The 20,596-nt window shown below is 26.9% G+C and overlaps 1 protein-coding gene across 6 annotated transcripts in view; it reads right to left on the bottom strand.

Moving 5' to 3' along the window:
* The window catches only part of LOC100199090 (uncharacterized), a 195,786-nt gene that overhangs the window by 88,434 nt on the left and 86,756 nt on the right, over positions 1-20,596 (bottom strand). For 4 of the 6 annotated variants that reach the window (XR_010640305.1, XM_065804174.1, XM_065804175.1 and 1 more), the window contains exons 11-14: positions 20,279-20,362; positions 19,956-20,201; positions 11,585-11,885; positions 6,201-6,422 (exon numbers count right to left, since the gene is read on the bottom strand). Coding sequence is in view for 5 of the 6 variants with exons in the window: in XM_065804174.1 (XP_065660246.1) it covers positions 6,201-6,422; positions 11,585-11,885; positions 19,956-20,201; positions 20,279-20,362 (853 nt within the window). In the remaining variant the exon portion in view is untranslated. The remainder of the gene's footprint in view (positions 1-6,200; positions 6,423-11,584; positions 11,886-19,955; positions 20,202-20,278; positions 20,363-20,596) is intronic. The other 2 variants (XM_065804177.1, XM_065804178.1) reach the window with 1 other exon arrangement.

The following is a 20,596-nucleotide window of genomic DNA, read 5'->3' as shown; positions in this document are numbered from 1 at the left end:
ATTAGAGAGGGTTATAAACACAATTACAGTAGTCTCCTTGACTGTAGAGGCCTTCTTGGTCTTGGGGAGGTGAACAATTAAAAGAAAAAAAAAGGGTGGTGAGAAATTTGGTATATCAAGATTTGCTCTATTTGTTGCCCTAAAAGGTAAGGTTAACAAATGTGGTAGGCCTCCAGTTCTTAATTCTGAAGAAGAAAAAAGATTAGTTAAATGTATAAGCATGGCCAGAGAATGGGGATTGCACATTACAGCACTAGACAAAAAAATAGTAGTTCAGGTTACCTGGATCATCGCGCCGAAAAAAAATCAGGTTAAAAAACGATATGCCTGGTGTTGATTTCAGTGATAGTTTTGTCAATAGGAAACACTAAAGATCTTTTCTAATGATTGGGCCACAGCATTAAAAAAAGTCATGAAAATCATAAAAAGGGGATTACAGCACCTGGAGTGTTTAGTAGATTTTTTTTAAGTCTGCCACCTCAGTAATGTTTTCTGGAAGTGCAAGTGGAACGCTTATGTAACTTACAAAGCAGCACAACTGTATGACACTTGGACAAAGAGTGGTCTACACTACAAGAGTACACACTACAACAGTACACACTTCACACATTCCATAGATGTCCTTGTTTTTCTCACCCAAAGCTCTTTGATGCTTATGGTGAGAAAAACAAAAGCAAAAACTTGAAATGTGGGTTTAAGACAGCTGGTATTGTACCCTTAGATAGTAATAAAATTCTGAAAAGGCTTCCTGATGGTGATGCTGTTGCCAAAAGTAACTCCAGTTGTCCGCAAAAAATTTTAAAAGCTTAATTTAAGCAATAACTAGGCTGATTCTATAAAAGCCTTTTTTGAAGAAAGTAGTTAGAGACCAAACATCTTAAACAGCGGAAGAAGAGGAAACTCTTATGGTTCTATATTGCTTAATTTAGGTAATTTAATTATTTTTTTATTGGTTCTTTATTGCCTAATTTAGACAATTTAATTATTTTTTTTACTGGTTTTTTATTGCCTTCTTTAGGCAATTTGTTTATTTTTTTCATTGATTCTTTATTGCCTAATTTAGGCAATTTAATAAAAACTAATGGTTCTTTATACGCCTAATTTATGGTTTTAGTTACCCTTGCACTCTCTAACTAAAGCCAAATATTGGTTTTTAATGGATAGCTTTTGTTTCCTGTATTTTCAAGCGTAACTAAAAGCAACTAAATGTTTTTATTTTTTTATTTAAAAAATATATATTTCTGCCAATTTGTGAATAAATATCTTTAATATATGACCACAGACTCAAGTTTGGTAAGACAACTCAGTCTGTCTTTTTTACCCATTTTTCTTTAATTAAAACATAAAATGTATACTTGTCTTTTCAAAACTATGACAAATTTCATTAAATTATTTTAACCTGCATAAAAATGCAGGTTAAAATAATTTAATGAAATGTGGTAACGGTGTAGTGGTAAAGCGCTCGCTTCATAAGTGAGAGGTTCCGAGTTCGATCCCCACCACGTACCTGGTAGTACTGAGCTCAACTTGTTTTTCCGCGCAGTGGCCTTGTTCCTCAAGGTTTGTGTTTTGGAGTTATAGAGTTGAGAGAGGGTTATAACCAATATTAAGTAGCCTCCTCATCTGTAGTGGCCTTCTTGGCCTTGAGGAGGTGAATAACAACAACAACAACAACAACAAAAATTATTCTATAAACGCTACGATATTTAACACAAACAATGTTTTGATTTGCTTTCCGTATGAAAATACTATAAAACAAAATAGTGAAATTAAAAATAATTAAGTTAATACTACAGCAAAATATCTTTATTTATTAGAGCAAAATACTTTTAAAGTATTGGTTGTTGTAACAATGATAAACATATACTCTATGATCAAATAGATGAATCTCTTTATATTCAAAATGTTATAAATGCTTAAAACTAATTTTATGCTAGTCTTGAATGGAACTTTTGAAGAAAATTATGTAGATTTAAAAAATAAAACAAGAGAACCCAAACTTTTGTTAGTTGTGTATATATATATATATATATATATATATATATATATATATATATATATATATATATATATATATATATATATATATATAATTATTCTTATTATTATTCTTATTCTTATTGTTACTATTATTATTATTATTATTATTATTATTATTATTATTATTATAATTATTATTATTATTATTATTATTATTATTATTATTATTATTATTATTATTACTACCCATGATGTTATTATTATACTTACAATATTTTTCATTATTATAATTTTTATTTTTTACACTAGTTTTTCTCAACTTTACCACAATAACGCTGAACACTTGTCTAACATCTTTTAAAAATATTACACATTTTTTATTTTACTTTAGGATATTAGAGCTAAATGTGTTCCAAATTAGTGACAAGACAAACAAGATTCATTATTTTTATTTTTGATCTTTTTTTCTAAAAACTTAAAATCTTTCAAAAATGTGGGGTTACTAAACTTTATATAGCTGAATCTTTTGAGCACCAAAATATATTTTGTTGAAATTTGAAATCTAATTATAAATTATGATTGTATCTAATGACTATTTTCATCCTAATATCCTAAAGTAACAAGTTAATTTTTAGTTAGATTTTCTTTTATTTATTTTTAGTTCAAATCTTAATTCTATTGCTAAAATTGTTTTAGTCAAATTATTCTACCGCTTGTGGAGCAGGTAACATTCCTGTCACTGTTGAATAAAAAAGTGTTTTCCATATGTATCTTCAATATTCTTTAAAATATTTAACAAGAGCATGATCTAGTTATATGTCAGAAAACAAGCCCTGAGGTTCTACTTTTTAAAGCTTTGAAGTTTGCTTTAAACCTTCTAACTATTTCTTAATTTGTCATAATTATTATTAACTATTATTATTATTGTTATTGTTATTGTTATTATTTTATTATTATTAATATTATTATTATTATTATTAACCATTATTAGCAAGGGCTTTGAGTCAGTAAAAAAACATATAAGAACTTGAGACAAGTTTTTAAGTTACTTTTTCATAAAAGTATTGCTTTCACTTGCAGTATAGCAAAGTTTCTTTTCCCAGCAAAAACTCAACAGAAACTCAAGAGGTCTTGGTTTTAGGATAAGCAAGGATCAGAATCTATTCATGATTTCATAAGGTTAAGAATTTTAAAAATATTAGGAAAACAGGGGCTAACAAAGAAAATTTGACTAAACTAGAAAACTGAAAAAAAAACTGAGGAATTATAAGATTCAGTATTGAAAGATGGTACAATACAGAAGTGAAAAAAAACTGAAGAACTGAACAACTTTTTGTATAGCTCAAGACATCTCTAAAAGATAAGAGTAAATGAATTAGTCAACATTGAAAAACTCATTTTTCAAAAAAATCTAATGTAAATATAACACCTGTTCCATAAAATTTGAGACTATTTTGAATTAGCGATATTTAATCAATAAGCTTGATAAAATAATTAGTATTTGGTATTAAATGAAAGCTCTATCTTTCCTCTTTCAATTAGCATATAAATTCTCTGATTATTTTTTGTTTAGATAATTTAAAATGCCAAATCAACAAGTCCTAAAAAGTTGTGTATACAATTTTTATAAAAAAAAACATGAAGATGGAAAACATGTTGTTTGGAACCATTTCAAGATGGAGGACTACTCAAAAGCTACAATTTATAGATATATGAACAGTTACGACCAAAATAAATCATTGGGTCGCAAAGCTGAAAGTGGAAGAAGGCCTACTCTTAATACACAAAACAACCACATTAAATTAAGGAAAATGTTTAACAATCGAAGAGGTGTGTCACTTTCAAAGGCTTCTTGAAGACTTGGTTGTAGCAAAAGCACCATCAGACGAATCTTAAAATGCTATGAGACGAATCTTAAAATGCTTTAAAAAGCCAAACGAATCTTAAAATGCTTTAAAAAGCCTATTCTTTGTTATAAAAGAAAAAAAAAACCAAGCAGTACTCCTGAACAGAGGCTTTGGAGTCGCCGAAAAAGTGGTCGACTTTATTCAAAATATCGCAACCATGAATTTATTATTGACGATGAGTCATACTTTACTTTGTCAAATAGCACACTGGCTGGTAATAATACATACTATTCAAATGATCAAAAATTGACACCAAACATTGTTAAGTATTATGTTGCAAAATTTGAAAAAAATTACTTATATGGATGGCAAAAAATTACTTGTATGGACTCCCCTCAAGGGGTCACATCTATTTACATTGTTCCTTCTGGCCAAGCGGTAAATGAAGAGATCTATTTAAAAGAGTGTTTACAAAAGCGCTTGCAACCTTTTATTAATAAATATTATTGAGACACCAAGTATATCTTTTGGCCCGATTTAGCAACATCTCACTAAGCTAATTTGGTTACAAAATGGTTAAAAACCCAGATGATACCATTTGTTTAAAAAAAAGACAATCCAGCAAACTTACCAGAAGCTTGTGCTATAGAGGATTTTTGGGCAATGCTTAAGCGGGATGTGTACAAGAATGGATGGTCTACAAACAGTATATCAAACCTTGAGCATCGGATACGTTATTGTGCCAGTAGACTTGACCTAAATGCTGTACAAAAACTGGTACAAGGTACCAATACCAGACTTGATCAAATTTGAAGATATGGAGTCTTTTGATAAATTTGATTTTAATTTACTATTTTGCATATTTAATTCTAAGAACATACCAAAAAAAATTTATTTATCGTGTTTATTTAAGTTTTTATTCAAGTTTAAAGGCAAATTTTATGAAACAGGTGTTAGTACAAATATAGAAAATATTATTGGGTATTTTTCTGTTTTAAAACTCTTTTGGGTCAGTAATTTTGTAGATATACAAAATTACTGACCCAAAGTAATTTTGTACATAACGTAGCTTTGTAGCTATCAACATTATGATATGGACATGGCATGTCCATAAGCAAAAAATTAAAACAGTTTGACTGGTACATATTGAAATCTTACAATAGTAACCAAGTTGTGCACGCTGTGTCAAGTTGGTTTACAAAGCTGTCTGCGACTATAGTGAATAATAATATCAATACTGCATAAAAAAATATATATGTGTAAGTATATAATAATAGCTCATACAAGTTTATTTGTGCAAGTATATGGCATAAATATAAGTAAGTAATTTAATGTAAATATTTGCTAGCTAATCACTAGCTTTTCTAGCAAACAGTCATGACAACTAAATTGCTGACTTAATCATTTGAATTTGTCACTAGCAAGTTGCTAACCTATCTAGTTACCTAGTTGCTATTTTATTTAGCAAGTGATCTATATGGCCATAGCACTGTCTTTATTGTTACAAACATAGATAGCTAGTTGCTTGCTGATTTCTACTAAGATCTTTTAAACACTTTTAATGTCTTTAAAATTCAAAAAAAGTTGTAACCAAAATGCCAGTACAAAACTTTTGAGTAACTTTTTTTAGACCACATTAATATATTTTTGTGTATGTGTGTTGCAATTAACTATTTCAACATCTTCTTCATTTTGAAGCTATAAATTCAATAAAAAATAATTATTTTGATATTTTTAAATTTGTTTGATTGTAAGTAATTCATTTTAATTTATACAATGGCAGCAGTCAGTAAATCACAATTTGAAGTAAAATATAAATTTTATTTATTTATAACCTCTGGCATTAAATCTCCGGAACCACCTTAAAAGATAACATAAACATCACGATGGCTGAATAAACTTCACACGATGGCTGAATGAACTTCAAAAGATGACTGAATGAACAAAGAAAATCATATTTGTTGTTAAATTGATCTGAAAAATTGAAATGAGGTATCATATCAAATTTTCTTTTTTTTTTTTTAATATTTAAATTAATTTTTTTCCACGCTATTTTGATTAAACTAATTAAAATAATTTACCAAGAGCTAATACATGAGGAATTTTTGAAAATTGTGTTCAACTCTTATCAAAAAAACTCTTTTATTACAAAAAAATCTTATACCTTCTATCCTCCCCTTATTTCATGTAAGATAAATAGATTAAAAACACTGGTACAAAGTAAAACAGTAGTACTTGCAAAATGTCATTTTAACATTATTTTTATTGGAAATTCCATGCAATATAAATAAAAATTAATAAAAATTATAAATACGCACCTTGAAAACTACTTTAATAATACAAAAATTAAAGATTGTAAATATAAAAACCTACATTTTGTAAAATAAATAATTTCTGCTTTTGCTGGTTTAAAGCATCAATATCAACAATGCCAGTAAAATTATCAACAATAGGTGTGTTATTGGTAATGCTTGCTGACATTTTATTTGTAGCAGAGCTAACTGCTTGAACAAGATTACCAATAGTTTGTGTATCATTTAAACTTATCCCATTCAATAATTCTGCAATATCCAATTGCTTATCTTTTGGACGAACCTATATATATATATATATATATATATATATATATATATATATATATATATATATATATATATATATATATATATATATATATATATATATATATATATATGTATATATATATATATATATATATATATATATTTATATATATATATATATATATTTATATATATACATATATATATATAAATATATATATATATATATATATATATATATATATATATATATATATATATATATATATATATAAAATATATATATATATATATATATATATATAATATATATATATATATATATATATATATATATATATATATATATATATATATATATGTATTAGTATATATATATATATATGAATATATATATATACATATATATATACATATATGTATATATATATATATATATATACATATATATATATATATATATATGTATATATATATGTATATATATATGTATATGTATATATATATATATATATATATATATATTTATATATATATATATATATTTATATATATACATATATGTATATATATATATATATATATATATATATATATATATATATATATATATATAATATATATATATATATATATATATATATATATATATATATATATATGTATTAGTAAGTTTTGTTTTTCATTTTTTCAATAGAATTAAATAACAAGATAAAAATGAATTAAATAAATAGCAAAAAGTTTCCTAATGATCCTGCTAAAGTAAAAGCTTAGGCTAGATGTAAGATGTCAAGTATTGTTTTACTAACTTATATACATATAAATATACGTATATATATATATATATATATATATATATATATAAATATATATATATATATATATATATATATATATATATATATATACATATATATATATATATGAATATATATATATATATATATACACATACATATATATATATATATATATATATATATATATATATATATATATATATATATATATATATATATATATATATATATACATATATATATATATATATATAGATTTTTTTGAGCAGAAACAGTCACAGTAAAAAGATGAGACTTAATTGAATGAAAAGTAACACAAAAATGAATTTTAGTAAATGGCACAAGAGACACTAGTTTATTAGAGTGGTCCCCATTATAGTATTTGTAGAAAAGTTGAAGATTAGCAACATTATGACAATGTGATAATAGTTGGAGGTTGACTGCAAGACCAGGTCCAACTATGTTTACAATACGTATTTTCAACTTGTATAAAAAGAGAAATGGCATCATTGGAAGATTTACCTCAGATATGGTAACAGGATTCTATACAAGGCCGGATTTGAGATTTATAGAGATAAAGAGTAGAGTCCTGAGTAAGGACATAGTTTGCATGATAAAGAGATGCAACCTTAGCAGATGCTTATTTTGCAATGGATTATATATACGGTTTGCAAGAAAGATTGGGAGTAAGAGTTAATCCTATAAGACAAAGGGTAGATAACTTATTGAGTACATTACCATTTATAAATAAAGGAAGATCTAAATTATTGCAATAATGATTAGCTGAAAAAAATTAAGTTTTATCTGATGAAAAGTTCATCAGCCACTGAGACCCCCATGCTGTAGCAGAAGTGAGATCCTTTTCAAGCTCAAATGCCCCCTCCAAGCAATCAGAGAGTGTTGGCTTCTTATTATGACAAGAATAAATGGTAGTATCATCAGCAAACAATGCCACCTTAGATGTTGGAATATCTGTAAATTTGTTAATGTAATTTATAAAGAGTATTGGGCCAAAGATTAAACCTTAAGGAATCCCTGAAATTACAGGATATGAAGAAAAGCGCTGTCTATTGAGGACAACTTTTATACAACGATTGGTAAGGAAGGATTCAATAATCTTAAAGATGTTACCTGACGGACTATAAGAAGAAGGCTTTTGGAGAAGACCAGCATGCCAAACTTTATTTACATGCTTTAAAAATATTGAGAGCAATAGCCTTAACCACTCCACCTCTATCTAATGCAAGATCAAACCTATATGTTATTTCCATTAACAAACCAGCAGTTGAACAGTAGAATATCGAAATCCATTTTGATGATCAGAAAGTTATTAGATTCAAGATGTGAGATTAAGTGTTTGTTAATTGAAGACTCAAATGACTTGCTTCTGACAGTAAGACTAATATGAAGACTAATAGAATGGTAGTTAGACAAGTCAGATTGCCCTCAGAATTTTTGAAAATAGGGACAAAAGATGCTGCTTTCCATCAGGGTGGAAAACAAGACTCTGATAAGCCCTAATTATGTCATATATGTTATTTATATATGTTAACAAATTTTGATTGCACAGACAACAGCAATGGAGAACACTTCTACAAGACTATAACAGGTATAAAAGGGTTTAGGTTCTGCAAGACTATACCAGGTATAAAACCAGGGAGAAGAGAAAGGTTTAACTTAGGGATAGAATAAACGGTTCCTTGCCAGCCTGAATCCAAAAAGTTACATAAGAAGCACATTTGTCGGCAGGAAGAGGAAAGAAGTCTACCCAAGGGCGATCATAAGGAAAATCACGGAAAGAGTCCCAGTCAGCTTTATGCTAGTTATAAGAGGTACAATGATAGGGGGATTCTGATGAAGAATAATAATATAATAGTTTAAGAGAGATCAAAACGTGATCAGAAGCATCTAATGGTGAATTTGGAGAAATTGAACACTGGCTAGAATCAGAAACAATGCATAAGTCGAGTAGAGAAAGTAAATGAGAAGGTAAAGCAAGTTGGAATGTTGACTATTTGTGTTAGAGATTGAGATTCTTAGATAGACTCTTAAGTTGTGAGCTTTAATGCTTGCAGAGTCACTGACACTACACATAAAACAAAAGGTAGAAATTTCTACCTTAGGGTAGGATATGTGATATACCTTAAGTAAGGTATAATTTTCTATCTTTTAAGGTAGAAAATTATATTAAAAACAATGATTTTTCATACCTTACTAAGGGTATATTATATATCCTACCTTAAAAAGAAACTTCTAACTTTTTTTTTTAGTGTGTAGAGTTAAGCCACTTAGTGTTATGAGCATTAAAGTTAACAACAACAACAGTAGTGGCTGAAAGATAAAGAGAAAAGACTTGGTCAATTTTGTGATAAATAACATTGAAAAGAGTGCAGTATCAAGATAAAGGAGAGCAATATAGAACAAAGAAAAAGGTAATAAAGTTAAGTGGTGGAAAATGAAAGCCTATGAATGGATAGTTTGTGGATTCAAACCTAGTTTGCCTACAAATGGGTGAATTTTGACGAATGTAAATGCTCAGGCCAAGCATGAGACAATTGGAGTCTTTATAAATTAAAGGAAGATAATCATTAACACAAAGATCACAAGATGAGACAGCTAAACTCAAGTATTTATTAATTAAGTAATATTTTTTAAGTAATATTTTTGACCAGAAAGATATGAAAAATCCATCTTGTAATTTTATTTTTTAACGTCTTTAATTAAGTACATCTTTTTGTCTGCCATTATTTGTATTAACTTCTTTGCACCTCAAATTTCTTTAATTTTTTAAATTAAGCTTCTCTTAGGTGCATTTTTTTTTAAAGAAATGCATTTGTTCAAGCATTTTTATATTATTAGCACTCTTGAGATATAAGATGAAATTTTGAACTTTTTATCTCTCTGTGAATATTTTGGTTTTCTTGCAAATGAACTAAGAATCAATTTTTACCTTTTCAAAGCTGATACGAAGAAAAAAATTTTTTTGTTTTCTCAAAAGATTTTAGTCTTCAACTTTCTTTAGATGCTGAAGTAGTCTTTAACTTATTTATTATATTGATTACCATTGATCATTGTACATTAGAATGTTTTGCAATCATGCAACATAAAGTGATTTTGTCTGAAAATTTTCAAACTCCTTCACTTTAATTCTGCACTTTAATTTGCTTTTGCATCATTTTGCAAATCATTGATTTATAAAAAAAGGGCTATAAAGTAATGTTTAATTAAAAAAAAAAGGTTTATAGTTCTAAAAACATAATAACTTAAAGCTAATTTGGTTTTCCAATATATATATGAAACACTTATATGTTTAAATAGTGTAAAACTAAGGATATATTTCCTTTACTGGCAGAACAAGCCCGACATTGTTTGTGCATACTTATCTGCTCTACAACCTCTAAAGCTTTCCTGGTCTTCAACCTTTCTAAGTCCTCAACCTCTGAGCCTTCTTAGCAGGTGGGAAAATCATAAAAACGCACAAACCTTTAACTCAAGTCTCTTGACAACTTGATTTACATCTAGCAGAACTTTAATCAAGTAAAACTCACTAATTAAAATGAAAAAAAAAACTCTTTACATAAAATAAATCTTAATAATTTAAAAGACCAATTTATTTTTTAAAATACTATTTTTAAACTTCTATGACCAAAAGTTTAAAAAATTATTTTTAATCTCTTAATAAAGTTTCACGTTAAGTGCTTAAAACACTGTTTTAATATGACATTAACTTTTTTTTTTATTCTTATTAAAACAGGTTAAAACCATAAAATGGTGCCTCACACCTCCCTTTATATCATTCAGCCAAAGAAGCTGCAGCAGCTACTAATAAATCCATACAGTTTTTTTAAAGAAAAAAGAAAAAAAATGGAAAATCAGATTGCTGCCCCAATCCGAACCCTTAGTTGATGTTGCAGCACTTCCTTGTATATTCTACATAGATCACATATTCTACATAGTCAATGTATGTACTAAAGCTCTCACAGCTACCTATTTCTGTATGATGTCATATTACTTAGCTAAATAGATAATATTATATAGATACATTATATGTATAAATATATGTATGTATGTATGCAGCCCTCGGAATTGGGGTCAGTATTCGGCAATGCAGACCTAATTGCTAAATTTTTTTTGTTGACCTGATGCCGACCTATAACATATCAAGGTCAGCAAAATATTACCAACCTCAGTTTTCCTAAATCCAAGGGCTGTGTATGTATCTATGTATGTATATACATTATTATATTAATAATAATAATAACAATAATAATAATAATAATAACAATAATAATAATAATAACAACAATAATAATAGTAGTAATAATAGTAATGATAATATATATATTTATTATTACTTATGTTAATTTAATATAAATATAATAAAAACACTTACCTTTACAAAAAGATTGGTATATTCGGCATAGGCTTCATACTTGCCATTTACTTTTATTAAAATTCTAATTTGATAATCAAGGCTTTCTTTGCCAGGTCCTAAGATAAAATTAACTAAACTAGGTTGATAGACAGATCCACCATTTAATAAAGGGTAATTGATGGTTGTTGTACTACTCATATTCATGTTTTGAGACAGACCATTATCATAATAAAACCTGTAGCTTAAAAATCCATCTGAGTCACTCCAATCATAGCAAACAAGTATAAATTTTGTTTCTAGAGCATAACCTTCTGTTGGACTAAAAAAAAGGGAAAGAAATATTTAGAAATTAATGATTAAACAATGCAAATATTACAAAATAAAACTTTTTTTGTTAATTATTATAGTTATTAAGGTGCACCACAAAAAACCATGAAGTACTTTAGACCTCAATAAAATATAGCATGAAATTCAAATAAATAAAATGAAAATAAAATCATATAGGCAGATTCATTAAGCGCACTTACGCTTATAGAATATTCGACTTGGTATTTTTTTTAAATGACTGATTTTCTATTTTATTATTATTTTTTTTTTTCAACTACATAACTTAAGGATATTAATGTTTTAACTATGTTTTAATGACATAATATTATGATATAAGGCAAACTTTTTATTTTTTATAAACAGCTGATTTTATCTAGTTTTATTTTTTTTTAATGACATAACTCATTCAACTACAATAATATGTTTTTAAACCAAGTTTTAGTGAATAAATAGTTTTATACTCAATAACTTGATACCCAACGGCAGCTAAAATTGATCTAGTTTTTCTAATATTTTTCATATTTTAACATCAGGACAGAAAACTTATAAATTAAATTTTTTTGATTGTTAAACCACTACTACGCAACAAAAAAATTACAAGTATTAATTTAAAGATAAACAGATTATCTTTATGAAGCCTATAATATTTATGTTGCCATGTGAAGCGTAACTACTAGTAACTACCTTGGGTTTGCCCATAAATTACATCATAAAGTTTTTAAAAGTTTTGGATCCCTCGCCTAATCTAGTAATCAATTGCCACACTTATTGATTAAATCCTTTAATCAATAAATTAGTGTACTGTCATCGATATCATTAGATACGCATGTTAAAAATGATATATTATACACCGCTTTTTGTTATTTTATTACCGGTTATTTGGATTTTCATGATCGTAAAAGTTTTTTTACTGTTATATTTTAATGTTAACACGAAGTTACAAAAAAGAAAGCAACTAATCTAAAACTCTTCTCGAATGTAGTCTTAAAAAAGTAATTTAAAAAATTATTTACATCGCGCCTGATGAGGGACCAGTTTAATGTTGCCATACATAACAATCAGGACCTAAATGATACTGATGACTTCAATTATTTTAACTAATATTAAAATTAGTGAAATAGTTTTAATAAAAAATTATTAAAGTTAAAATTAGTGAAAGTGAAGTGAAAGTGATTATGTTAATGGTTTAAGAAAACTTTATAATGATATAGAGACAAGTGTTCAAAATTTAAAATCATTAAAAGTTGAAACTAACACCATTGGAATTTTTTTCCTACTTTAAAAAAAAAAGTTACCTGACAATTTAATTTTGTTAATTTCAAGAAAGTTTGGTGGGCAGGTTTGGACTATAAATTTATTAGTAAAATATTTTCAAGAGAAATTAAATGCAATAGAGTGCTGTTCAACAAATAGTAGAAACATTGAAAACAGAAGAGTTAATAGTCAGCCTTTCTCAACTACAGGATTATATTCACAGAATATTAATCAGAAGTTTAAAAAAAATTAGAAAAAGAATTTTGCAAAATAATTTGAAATGAGATTATCAAAACAATAGAAAATTATTATTTATTCTTGTGTATAATGTTCAGAAAATCACAGCCCTTGCAAATGCAAAAATTTAACTAACTTCTCAACCAGAAAAGAAATTTTAAAAAAGCAGGGTAGATGTTTTAGTTGTCTTAGAACAAATCATACACTCAAGAATTGTCTAGCGAATTATATTTGTAGTAAATGCAAAGAAAAGCATCATATTTCATTGTGAGAATAAGTTAACACTTTTATTGGGCATGCATTATTTCTCAACAAAGTATTTTGTTGCAAACAGCTAGGGCAAACATTAGTGCAGTGTCAGAAGATAAATTATTAAAGGCAAGAACCTATGTGAGAATGGAAATCAACGGTCATATATAATTAAAAATATTCAAAAACAATTAAACCTAAAAATTATTAAAACAAAGAAAATTATAATAAAACAATTGATAATGAACAAACATTGCAACTATTGAATGTTGTTCAGCTTAAGGTCTAACAGAAATATTCATAGTGTTTATATGGAAGCATTATGTGTACCTTATATTTGTAGCCCTCTGCAGATTTTCATGTTGATATTTTAGTAAGTACAAATTTTTATCATAATTTTATTTCTGGACAAATCATAAGAAGTTCAATGGGTGGTCTAGTAGCTAGTGAATTAGTCTTAGGGTGGGTATTAAGTGTTCCTATTTCACAGAAAAATAATATTAAAAACGTCACTAAAACATTTTTTACTACTCATTCTATGAACTGTGAGGTTGAGAGTGAAGTAGATGAGCTTAGGCAAGTCCTAAATAAATTTTGGCTTGTTGAGACCATCTCCTGAGAGTTGTGTGATGCATTAGTTTGAAATCAATCATCAATCAATCATCAATCATATATTTTCTGATTAAGGTCTAACAATCAAGGATATATACAAATAGTTTGAAAATAATTTAAAGTAAAAACCTGATGAAAATGATATCAAATAATATTAATGAAACAAATAGTAACAATAATTTTAATAATAATAACAATAATAATGATAAAAATAAAAGTGATAATGATAGGAAGAATAATAATGATATTTAATATGATAATTAATAGATTTCCAAACAAAAACTGAATATTATATAAAAAATAAGAAAAGTTACAAACAGTTAAAAAGTAGCATAAAGTAACAACCTACTGTGTGATGAAAAACAGTTATCATAAAGAAACTAGCAATGATTAATTAATATTTATAACTTTTATAATCAAAATGGAAACTATATAAGTAATATAATAGTAATATATAATAAGAGTAACAAATAATAATGACAAAATTCAAACAAAAACTTAACAAAAACTCATAAAAAATAAGATAAATTTAAAATCTAAAGCCATAAGGACATCAATAATAACTAAAAAAATCAAAAATTAAGTAAACAGATAAAAACAGCAATACAAGAAACTCTTGCAAAGTAAAAAGTAAAATTAAAAAAAGTCGAAATAAATAGATTAGTATTTATTTTTTATTATAATAGATTATTTGTTTTTTACCTATGATTAATCATAAGTAAAAAACAAATAGAAAAAATAAATATTAAATACCAATAGCAGTGATATTAATATTAACAATCATAATAGCAACAATATTAACAAGTTAAGCGACAATTGTTACAATAATAAAGTAATTATATAATATTCAAACAACAATTTAATATATAAGTGTAGACAGGGTTACGAACAATATATATGCTGACAAAATGTAACAGCCTACCACACGATGCAAACATTTATTGTGAAAAAATAATTTATAATATGGAAAAAAACTAAACTTATACTCACAAGAATATGACATTATAATGACATATGACAATAATAAAAATACATGAGAATATAAACAACACACATATAAACATTGCACAAGACAATATAAATAATGCACAAAAATACATAACAATACTATAAACAAAGATTAAAAGTATACAACATTATAAATAATACACAAAATATATATTTCAATACAAGATACTGCAAAAAAACAATTAAAACTTAAAAAAAAAGTCTTCTTCTTTTTCTTGTCCGATTTCATTTTTTTTTTAATTTTTTTGAAAGAGATATCACACATAATGGACAACAGTATATAAAAAAGTTACCTTTCAAAACTCATCATGACCTTCTACCTGATAACTACAATATTTGAAAAAAACGTCTAGCCAATATAAAAATTAGGTTAAATGATAAGCAACTGGTTACTGAATATAATCATATTTTTATAGATTATGAAGAGAAAAATATAATAGCAAGAGTTAGTGAGTCTGATATATTTAAAGAACCAGGGTGTGTGCATTATTTGCTTCATAGGCCTGTCATTAAGAGAGATAAAGATACTACAAAAATTAGAGTTGTTTTCGATGCATCATGTTGTACAACAGGACAGTCTTTGAATGATTGCTTGTATTCAGGTCCGAATTTATTATCTAAAATATTTGATATTTTACTAAAACTTAGGTTCAATGTTATAGGGATAATTGTTGACATTCATAAACATTTATGAACATTGAAATCTCTTCTGAACACAGAGACTACTTAAGATTCTTGTGGTACAAGAGAACATCTGATAAGGAGGCTAAATTAATTGTATATAGATTTCCAAGAGTTGTTTTTAGTTTAACCAGCAGTCCTTTTCTTTAAAACTTTTAAACACCTTAATAAGTAGATAAAAAATGATAAAAAAATTATTGAAAAGTTAATAGATGATCTCTATGTTGATGACAATTAGAAGGAAAAATATTTTATGAAAAATCCAAAAGCACATTTTTAGATGCAAGATTTGAATTAAGAAAATGGATAGCAAACGATCAGGGATTACAAAATTTTTTAATATACAGGAAAAAATAAAAAATTAAATCTCAAAATGCAATCTAAAAGTTGATGAATTGAAAATTTTGACAGTGAAATTATAAAAAATGAAAACAATAATAATAATTTTATAAAAACTTTAGGAATTGAGTGGAACATGTTGAAAGATGAATTTTTTTTTTTAATCTAAAGATTTTGGTAAAAATGCAAGAATGCACAAAACTATTAAAAGAAATATCCTAAAGATGGCAACATCTTTCTTTGATCCCCTAGATTTCTTAACACCGATAACTTCAAGAGTAAAAACTTTTTTTCCAAGCTATTTGTAGAAATAAAAGTGGATGGGATGAAATAGTAGCAGAAGGAATGGAATTAGCTTGGACATAATTTTTAAAAAAACCTTGAATTATTAAGGTTTGTTAGAATTCCAAGACTTGTGTTTGTGAGAGTTAATGAGAGTAGTAAGCGTGTTCAGATGCATGAATTCTGAAACATTTCCAAGTTGATTGTGCAATTATATATCTAGTTGTAGAAACAAGTTTTGGAGTTTTGGAGTGAATACAAAGTTTTTAGTTTCAAACTCACCTGCTTTGCCCTTAAAAGAATTAAGTATACCTAGACTAGAGCTATTAGGTTGTGTGTTATTGAGAAGACTTAAAGAGGGGTTCTGAGTGGAAGAGTGCAACTTGAAGATATAAAATGCTGGTATGACTCGAAGGTGGCATTGCATTGAATTAAAGGTAAGAAGAGAAGGTTGAAGCCATGGGTGGAGAATAGAGTGAATACCATTTGAGAAGCTGTTGATAGAGAAAAATGGAATCACATTAATGGAGAGTTGAACTCAGCTGATTTTCCAACTTGCATAGGTAATTTTGGTTATTTAGGACATTTATTTTATTTTATTTAATTCGCCTCCTTAAGGCCCAAAAGGTCACTACAGACAAGGAGGCTACCTAATTATGATTATAACGCTCTCTCAACTCTATAACTCCGAAAAACGAAACTTGATGAACAATGCCACTGCGTGCAGAAACAAGTTGAGCGCGGTACTACCAGGGAAGTGGTGGGGATCAAACTTGGAACCTCTTGCTTATGAAGCGAGCGTTCTACCTCTACACCACTACCGCATTACGAGCGCTCTACCACTACTGCATACGAGCGCTCTACCACTAACATAGATTGAAAGGGCCAGAATTTTTATTTAATATGAATAAAAAGATTAATGAATTTAAAGTTTCAACTTTCAGATTGATATTACGTCAAATTTATGATTATATCATATTATGTTAGATTATGTCGGACTGTTGAAGAGAAGAAAATGTAGTTGTTTGTGTGATTATGTTGTTTTGGACCAAACACCAAGTTTGAGTTGTGTTACCATTGTATGCAAAATTAGTTTATTTAAAAATCAATTATCAGAACTGGATTTATAATTCGATTTATTAACAATTCAATAAAAACATGTAAAGAGTTACCATTTTACAAACATGTAACTTTGATGACAGATAAGTACAACTTTGCACTCAATGAATCGATTAAAGACAAGCAAAGAGTTTTATGAAACAACAAAAGTTTTAATAAGCTGAAAAATTCATTAAAAATTCACTTAAACTTTCCAGATAAACACTCTTTAATATCACATGGCAAAGAAAGTTGGTTCACAATATTACTCATTTGTAACTGTCATGAAAAAGTTTTACATCATGAAATTGCATTGGCGTTGGATAAAGTACATTCCCAATTTTGGATAATAAAAGGAAGATTAACAATAAAAAGTATTATTAGATAATGTGTAACAAGAAACTCCAACAATGAACATTGTTACCACCTAGCAGTCTGGATTTACTCGACTTTCGAGTTTTTATTTATTTCAATCAACTGGTTTGAATTATCAGGACCTTTATTTACAAAAACAGTTAATAAGAACGATGCCTACAAGGTGTATGTTTTGCTATTGACTTGTGCCTTTAGTCAAGCAATCCAACTTGAACTGACACCTGACTTGAAAATTCTGTCCTTTTAAGAGCTTTTAGGCGATTCGCAGCACAAAAAGGTTTTCCTGATCTTATTTAATAAGCTATTTATTTAATTAAGTTAAAATATTTATGATGAAAAATGGTATGCAACAGAAATTTATTCTACCAGCTTCCCCCTAGTGGGGTCTTTCTACGATTGTTTAGTTAGATCTGTTAAAATTAAAATGAAGAAAACAATTGAAAAGACTTTTTTATCTTACAAAGAACTAGAAACGATACTATGTAGAATCTGTGATAAACAGTAGTCCACTATTTTACATAAGCAAGGATGATACTGAAGGAACGTTAATACCATACCATTTAATGTTTGGACGAAATATTCATAATAAATTGAATGGAATTTTTATACTACCAGAAGATATTTTAAAAAGAACTATTTTCATAAAAATAACAATATTTAACATTTGAAAAAGATTTACAACTTCTTATGTTAATGAACTTAAACAACATCATATATATGCTAAAAATGAAACTTCATATACCAAACAGCTAGTAGTGAATGATGTAGTTCTTACACGAGATGATACCATGATCCCTAGAAGTCAATGGCAAATGGGAAAAGTTTTTGAACTTATTAGAAGTACTGATGAAAAAGTACGAAGTGCGTGTTTACAAGTTTTTTCCTAAGAAGGAATTAGACTAACCTGTTTCCAACCTATTCCAAAATTGATACCTTTTGAAATTATCAAAAAAATCAAACAAAATGAGTGACAATAAAAATAGTAGAGTAACCAAAGATGAACCATGAGTGATTGCTACTGATGAAAAGTTTAGGTCAATTTGTAAGTGCCCAACCAAACTGGCATTAAGCGCAGGCAAAAATTTATGACATTTAAAAGAGTCCTTCTAATAGTTGACCAAGTGAACATAGGAGTGTAAAAGTGAGATAATATATACAAATTTTTGTTATTTTATTACTAGTTTATCTAAATTTTCTTGATTGTAAAACTTTTCATTGTAAAATTTTTGTTACTGTTATACTTTATTGTTAACACGAAGTTACAAGGCAGAAAGCAATGAAGCTAAAACTCTTCATGAAGTCTTAAAAAATAATTAAAATAATCATTTACTACGTGAATATGAAGTTTTAGGCTCTAATTGTGGTGGAAAATGTTTTATTGGTTTATTTATATAATTTACTTTAAAGCACATGTTTTTTGTGTAATAGTAATCGTCTTATTAATAATTTTAATTTAATAATTTAAAAATTTTATTACTTTCAATTATTTTTTTATTGATGATATAACCATAAACTGCAACTATTGCTGTATCTTTGATAATAGGTGCATCTGAGTGTACATTAATCAATTGACTTAAATTGGGGTAGCAGCAGTGAAGTGTAAATATATCAACTGAGGGTTTATGTTTGGCTTGGGGCTTCTTTAATCAAAAGAAAGGTCTAGATTTAAATTGAAAAAAAAATATGTTGCATCACAAGCCCCTAACCTTATTAGCCACTTCTAAATAAACCATAAATGACATTCAGAAAAATTGATTAACCTCTCAGTCTGCTAGAATATATTATATATTTTCCATATAATATCATTTCAACTATTTCATAGTGGAAAAATAAAAATTAAATTTTTCAATAATATAAACAAAACATTTAGAAATCTACCTATCTTACAAAATATAATAAGCAAATTAAAAAATAAATTCTTGCTCACTTAATATTACAAAATCCTGGAGTTGGTAAAGAGCATGTTGACTTTGTAAATTCAAATTTTACTCTTTTTAGGGAGTCAGCAAAACCAACCATTAAGCGAAATGTGTAATGTTTTGATTCTAAAAGAATATCTTTATTAATTACAATACTTGGGTTATAAAAACCTGTACTTGTAGCGTTTAAAAACTTTGTAATTTCAGATGGAATATCATTAGTTTCATCTGTTATACTCCACTCCGCCATTAATCTGAAAACAAAAACTTTTAAAGTTTAAAAAATTTTAAAAACTCGGCCTTTATTGTTGTTGTTTGATACTTTACTAACCTCCTAGCCCCACAATTTTTACAATCAAATGAATAAACCACACGCTCTTTAAAGTTAAGTTTTGTATTACAGTTGGAAATGCACCTTAAACAATTTAAAATAAATAATTAAATATTAGAAAATAATAAAATAGAGTAACTACCAAAATGGTAGTTATATATAAATGCTACAAAAAAAATATATGAAAAATTTATTTTTATATATGTATTATATTAGGATCTTTTTTTTTATAATTTCTTTAATTAACTATTAAATATTTTACAAAACTCTGACTCTTAATGATTAAAGTAAAAGTATTAATAATTACGTTTACTTTAA

This window comes from Hydra vulgaris, chromosome 08 (assembly GCF_038396675.1).
Source record: "Hydra vulgaris chromosome 08, alternate assembly HydraT2T_AEP".
In the NCBI taxonomy this organism is placed as follows: domain Eukaryota; kingdom Metazoa; phylum Cnidaria; class Hydrozoa; order Anthoathecata; family Hydridae; genus Hydra; species Hydra vulgaris.
Note: the sequence above shows the minus strand (reverse complement) of the source record. Positions and strands in the feature narration are given on the sequence as shown.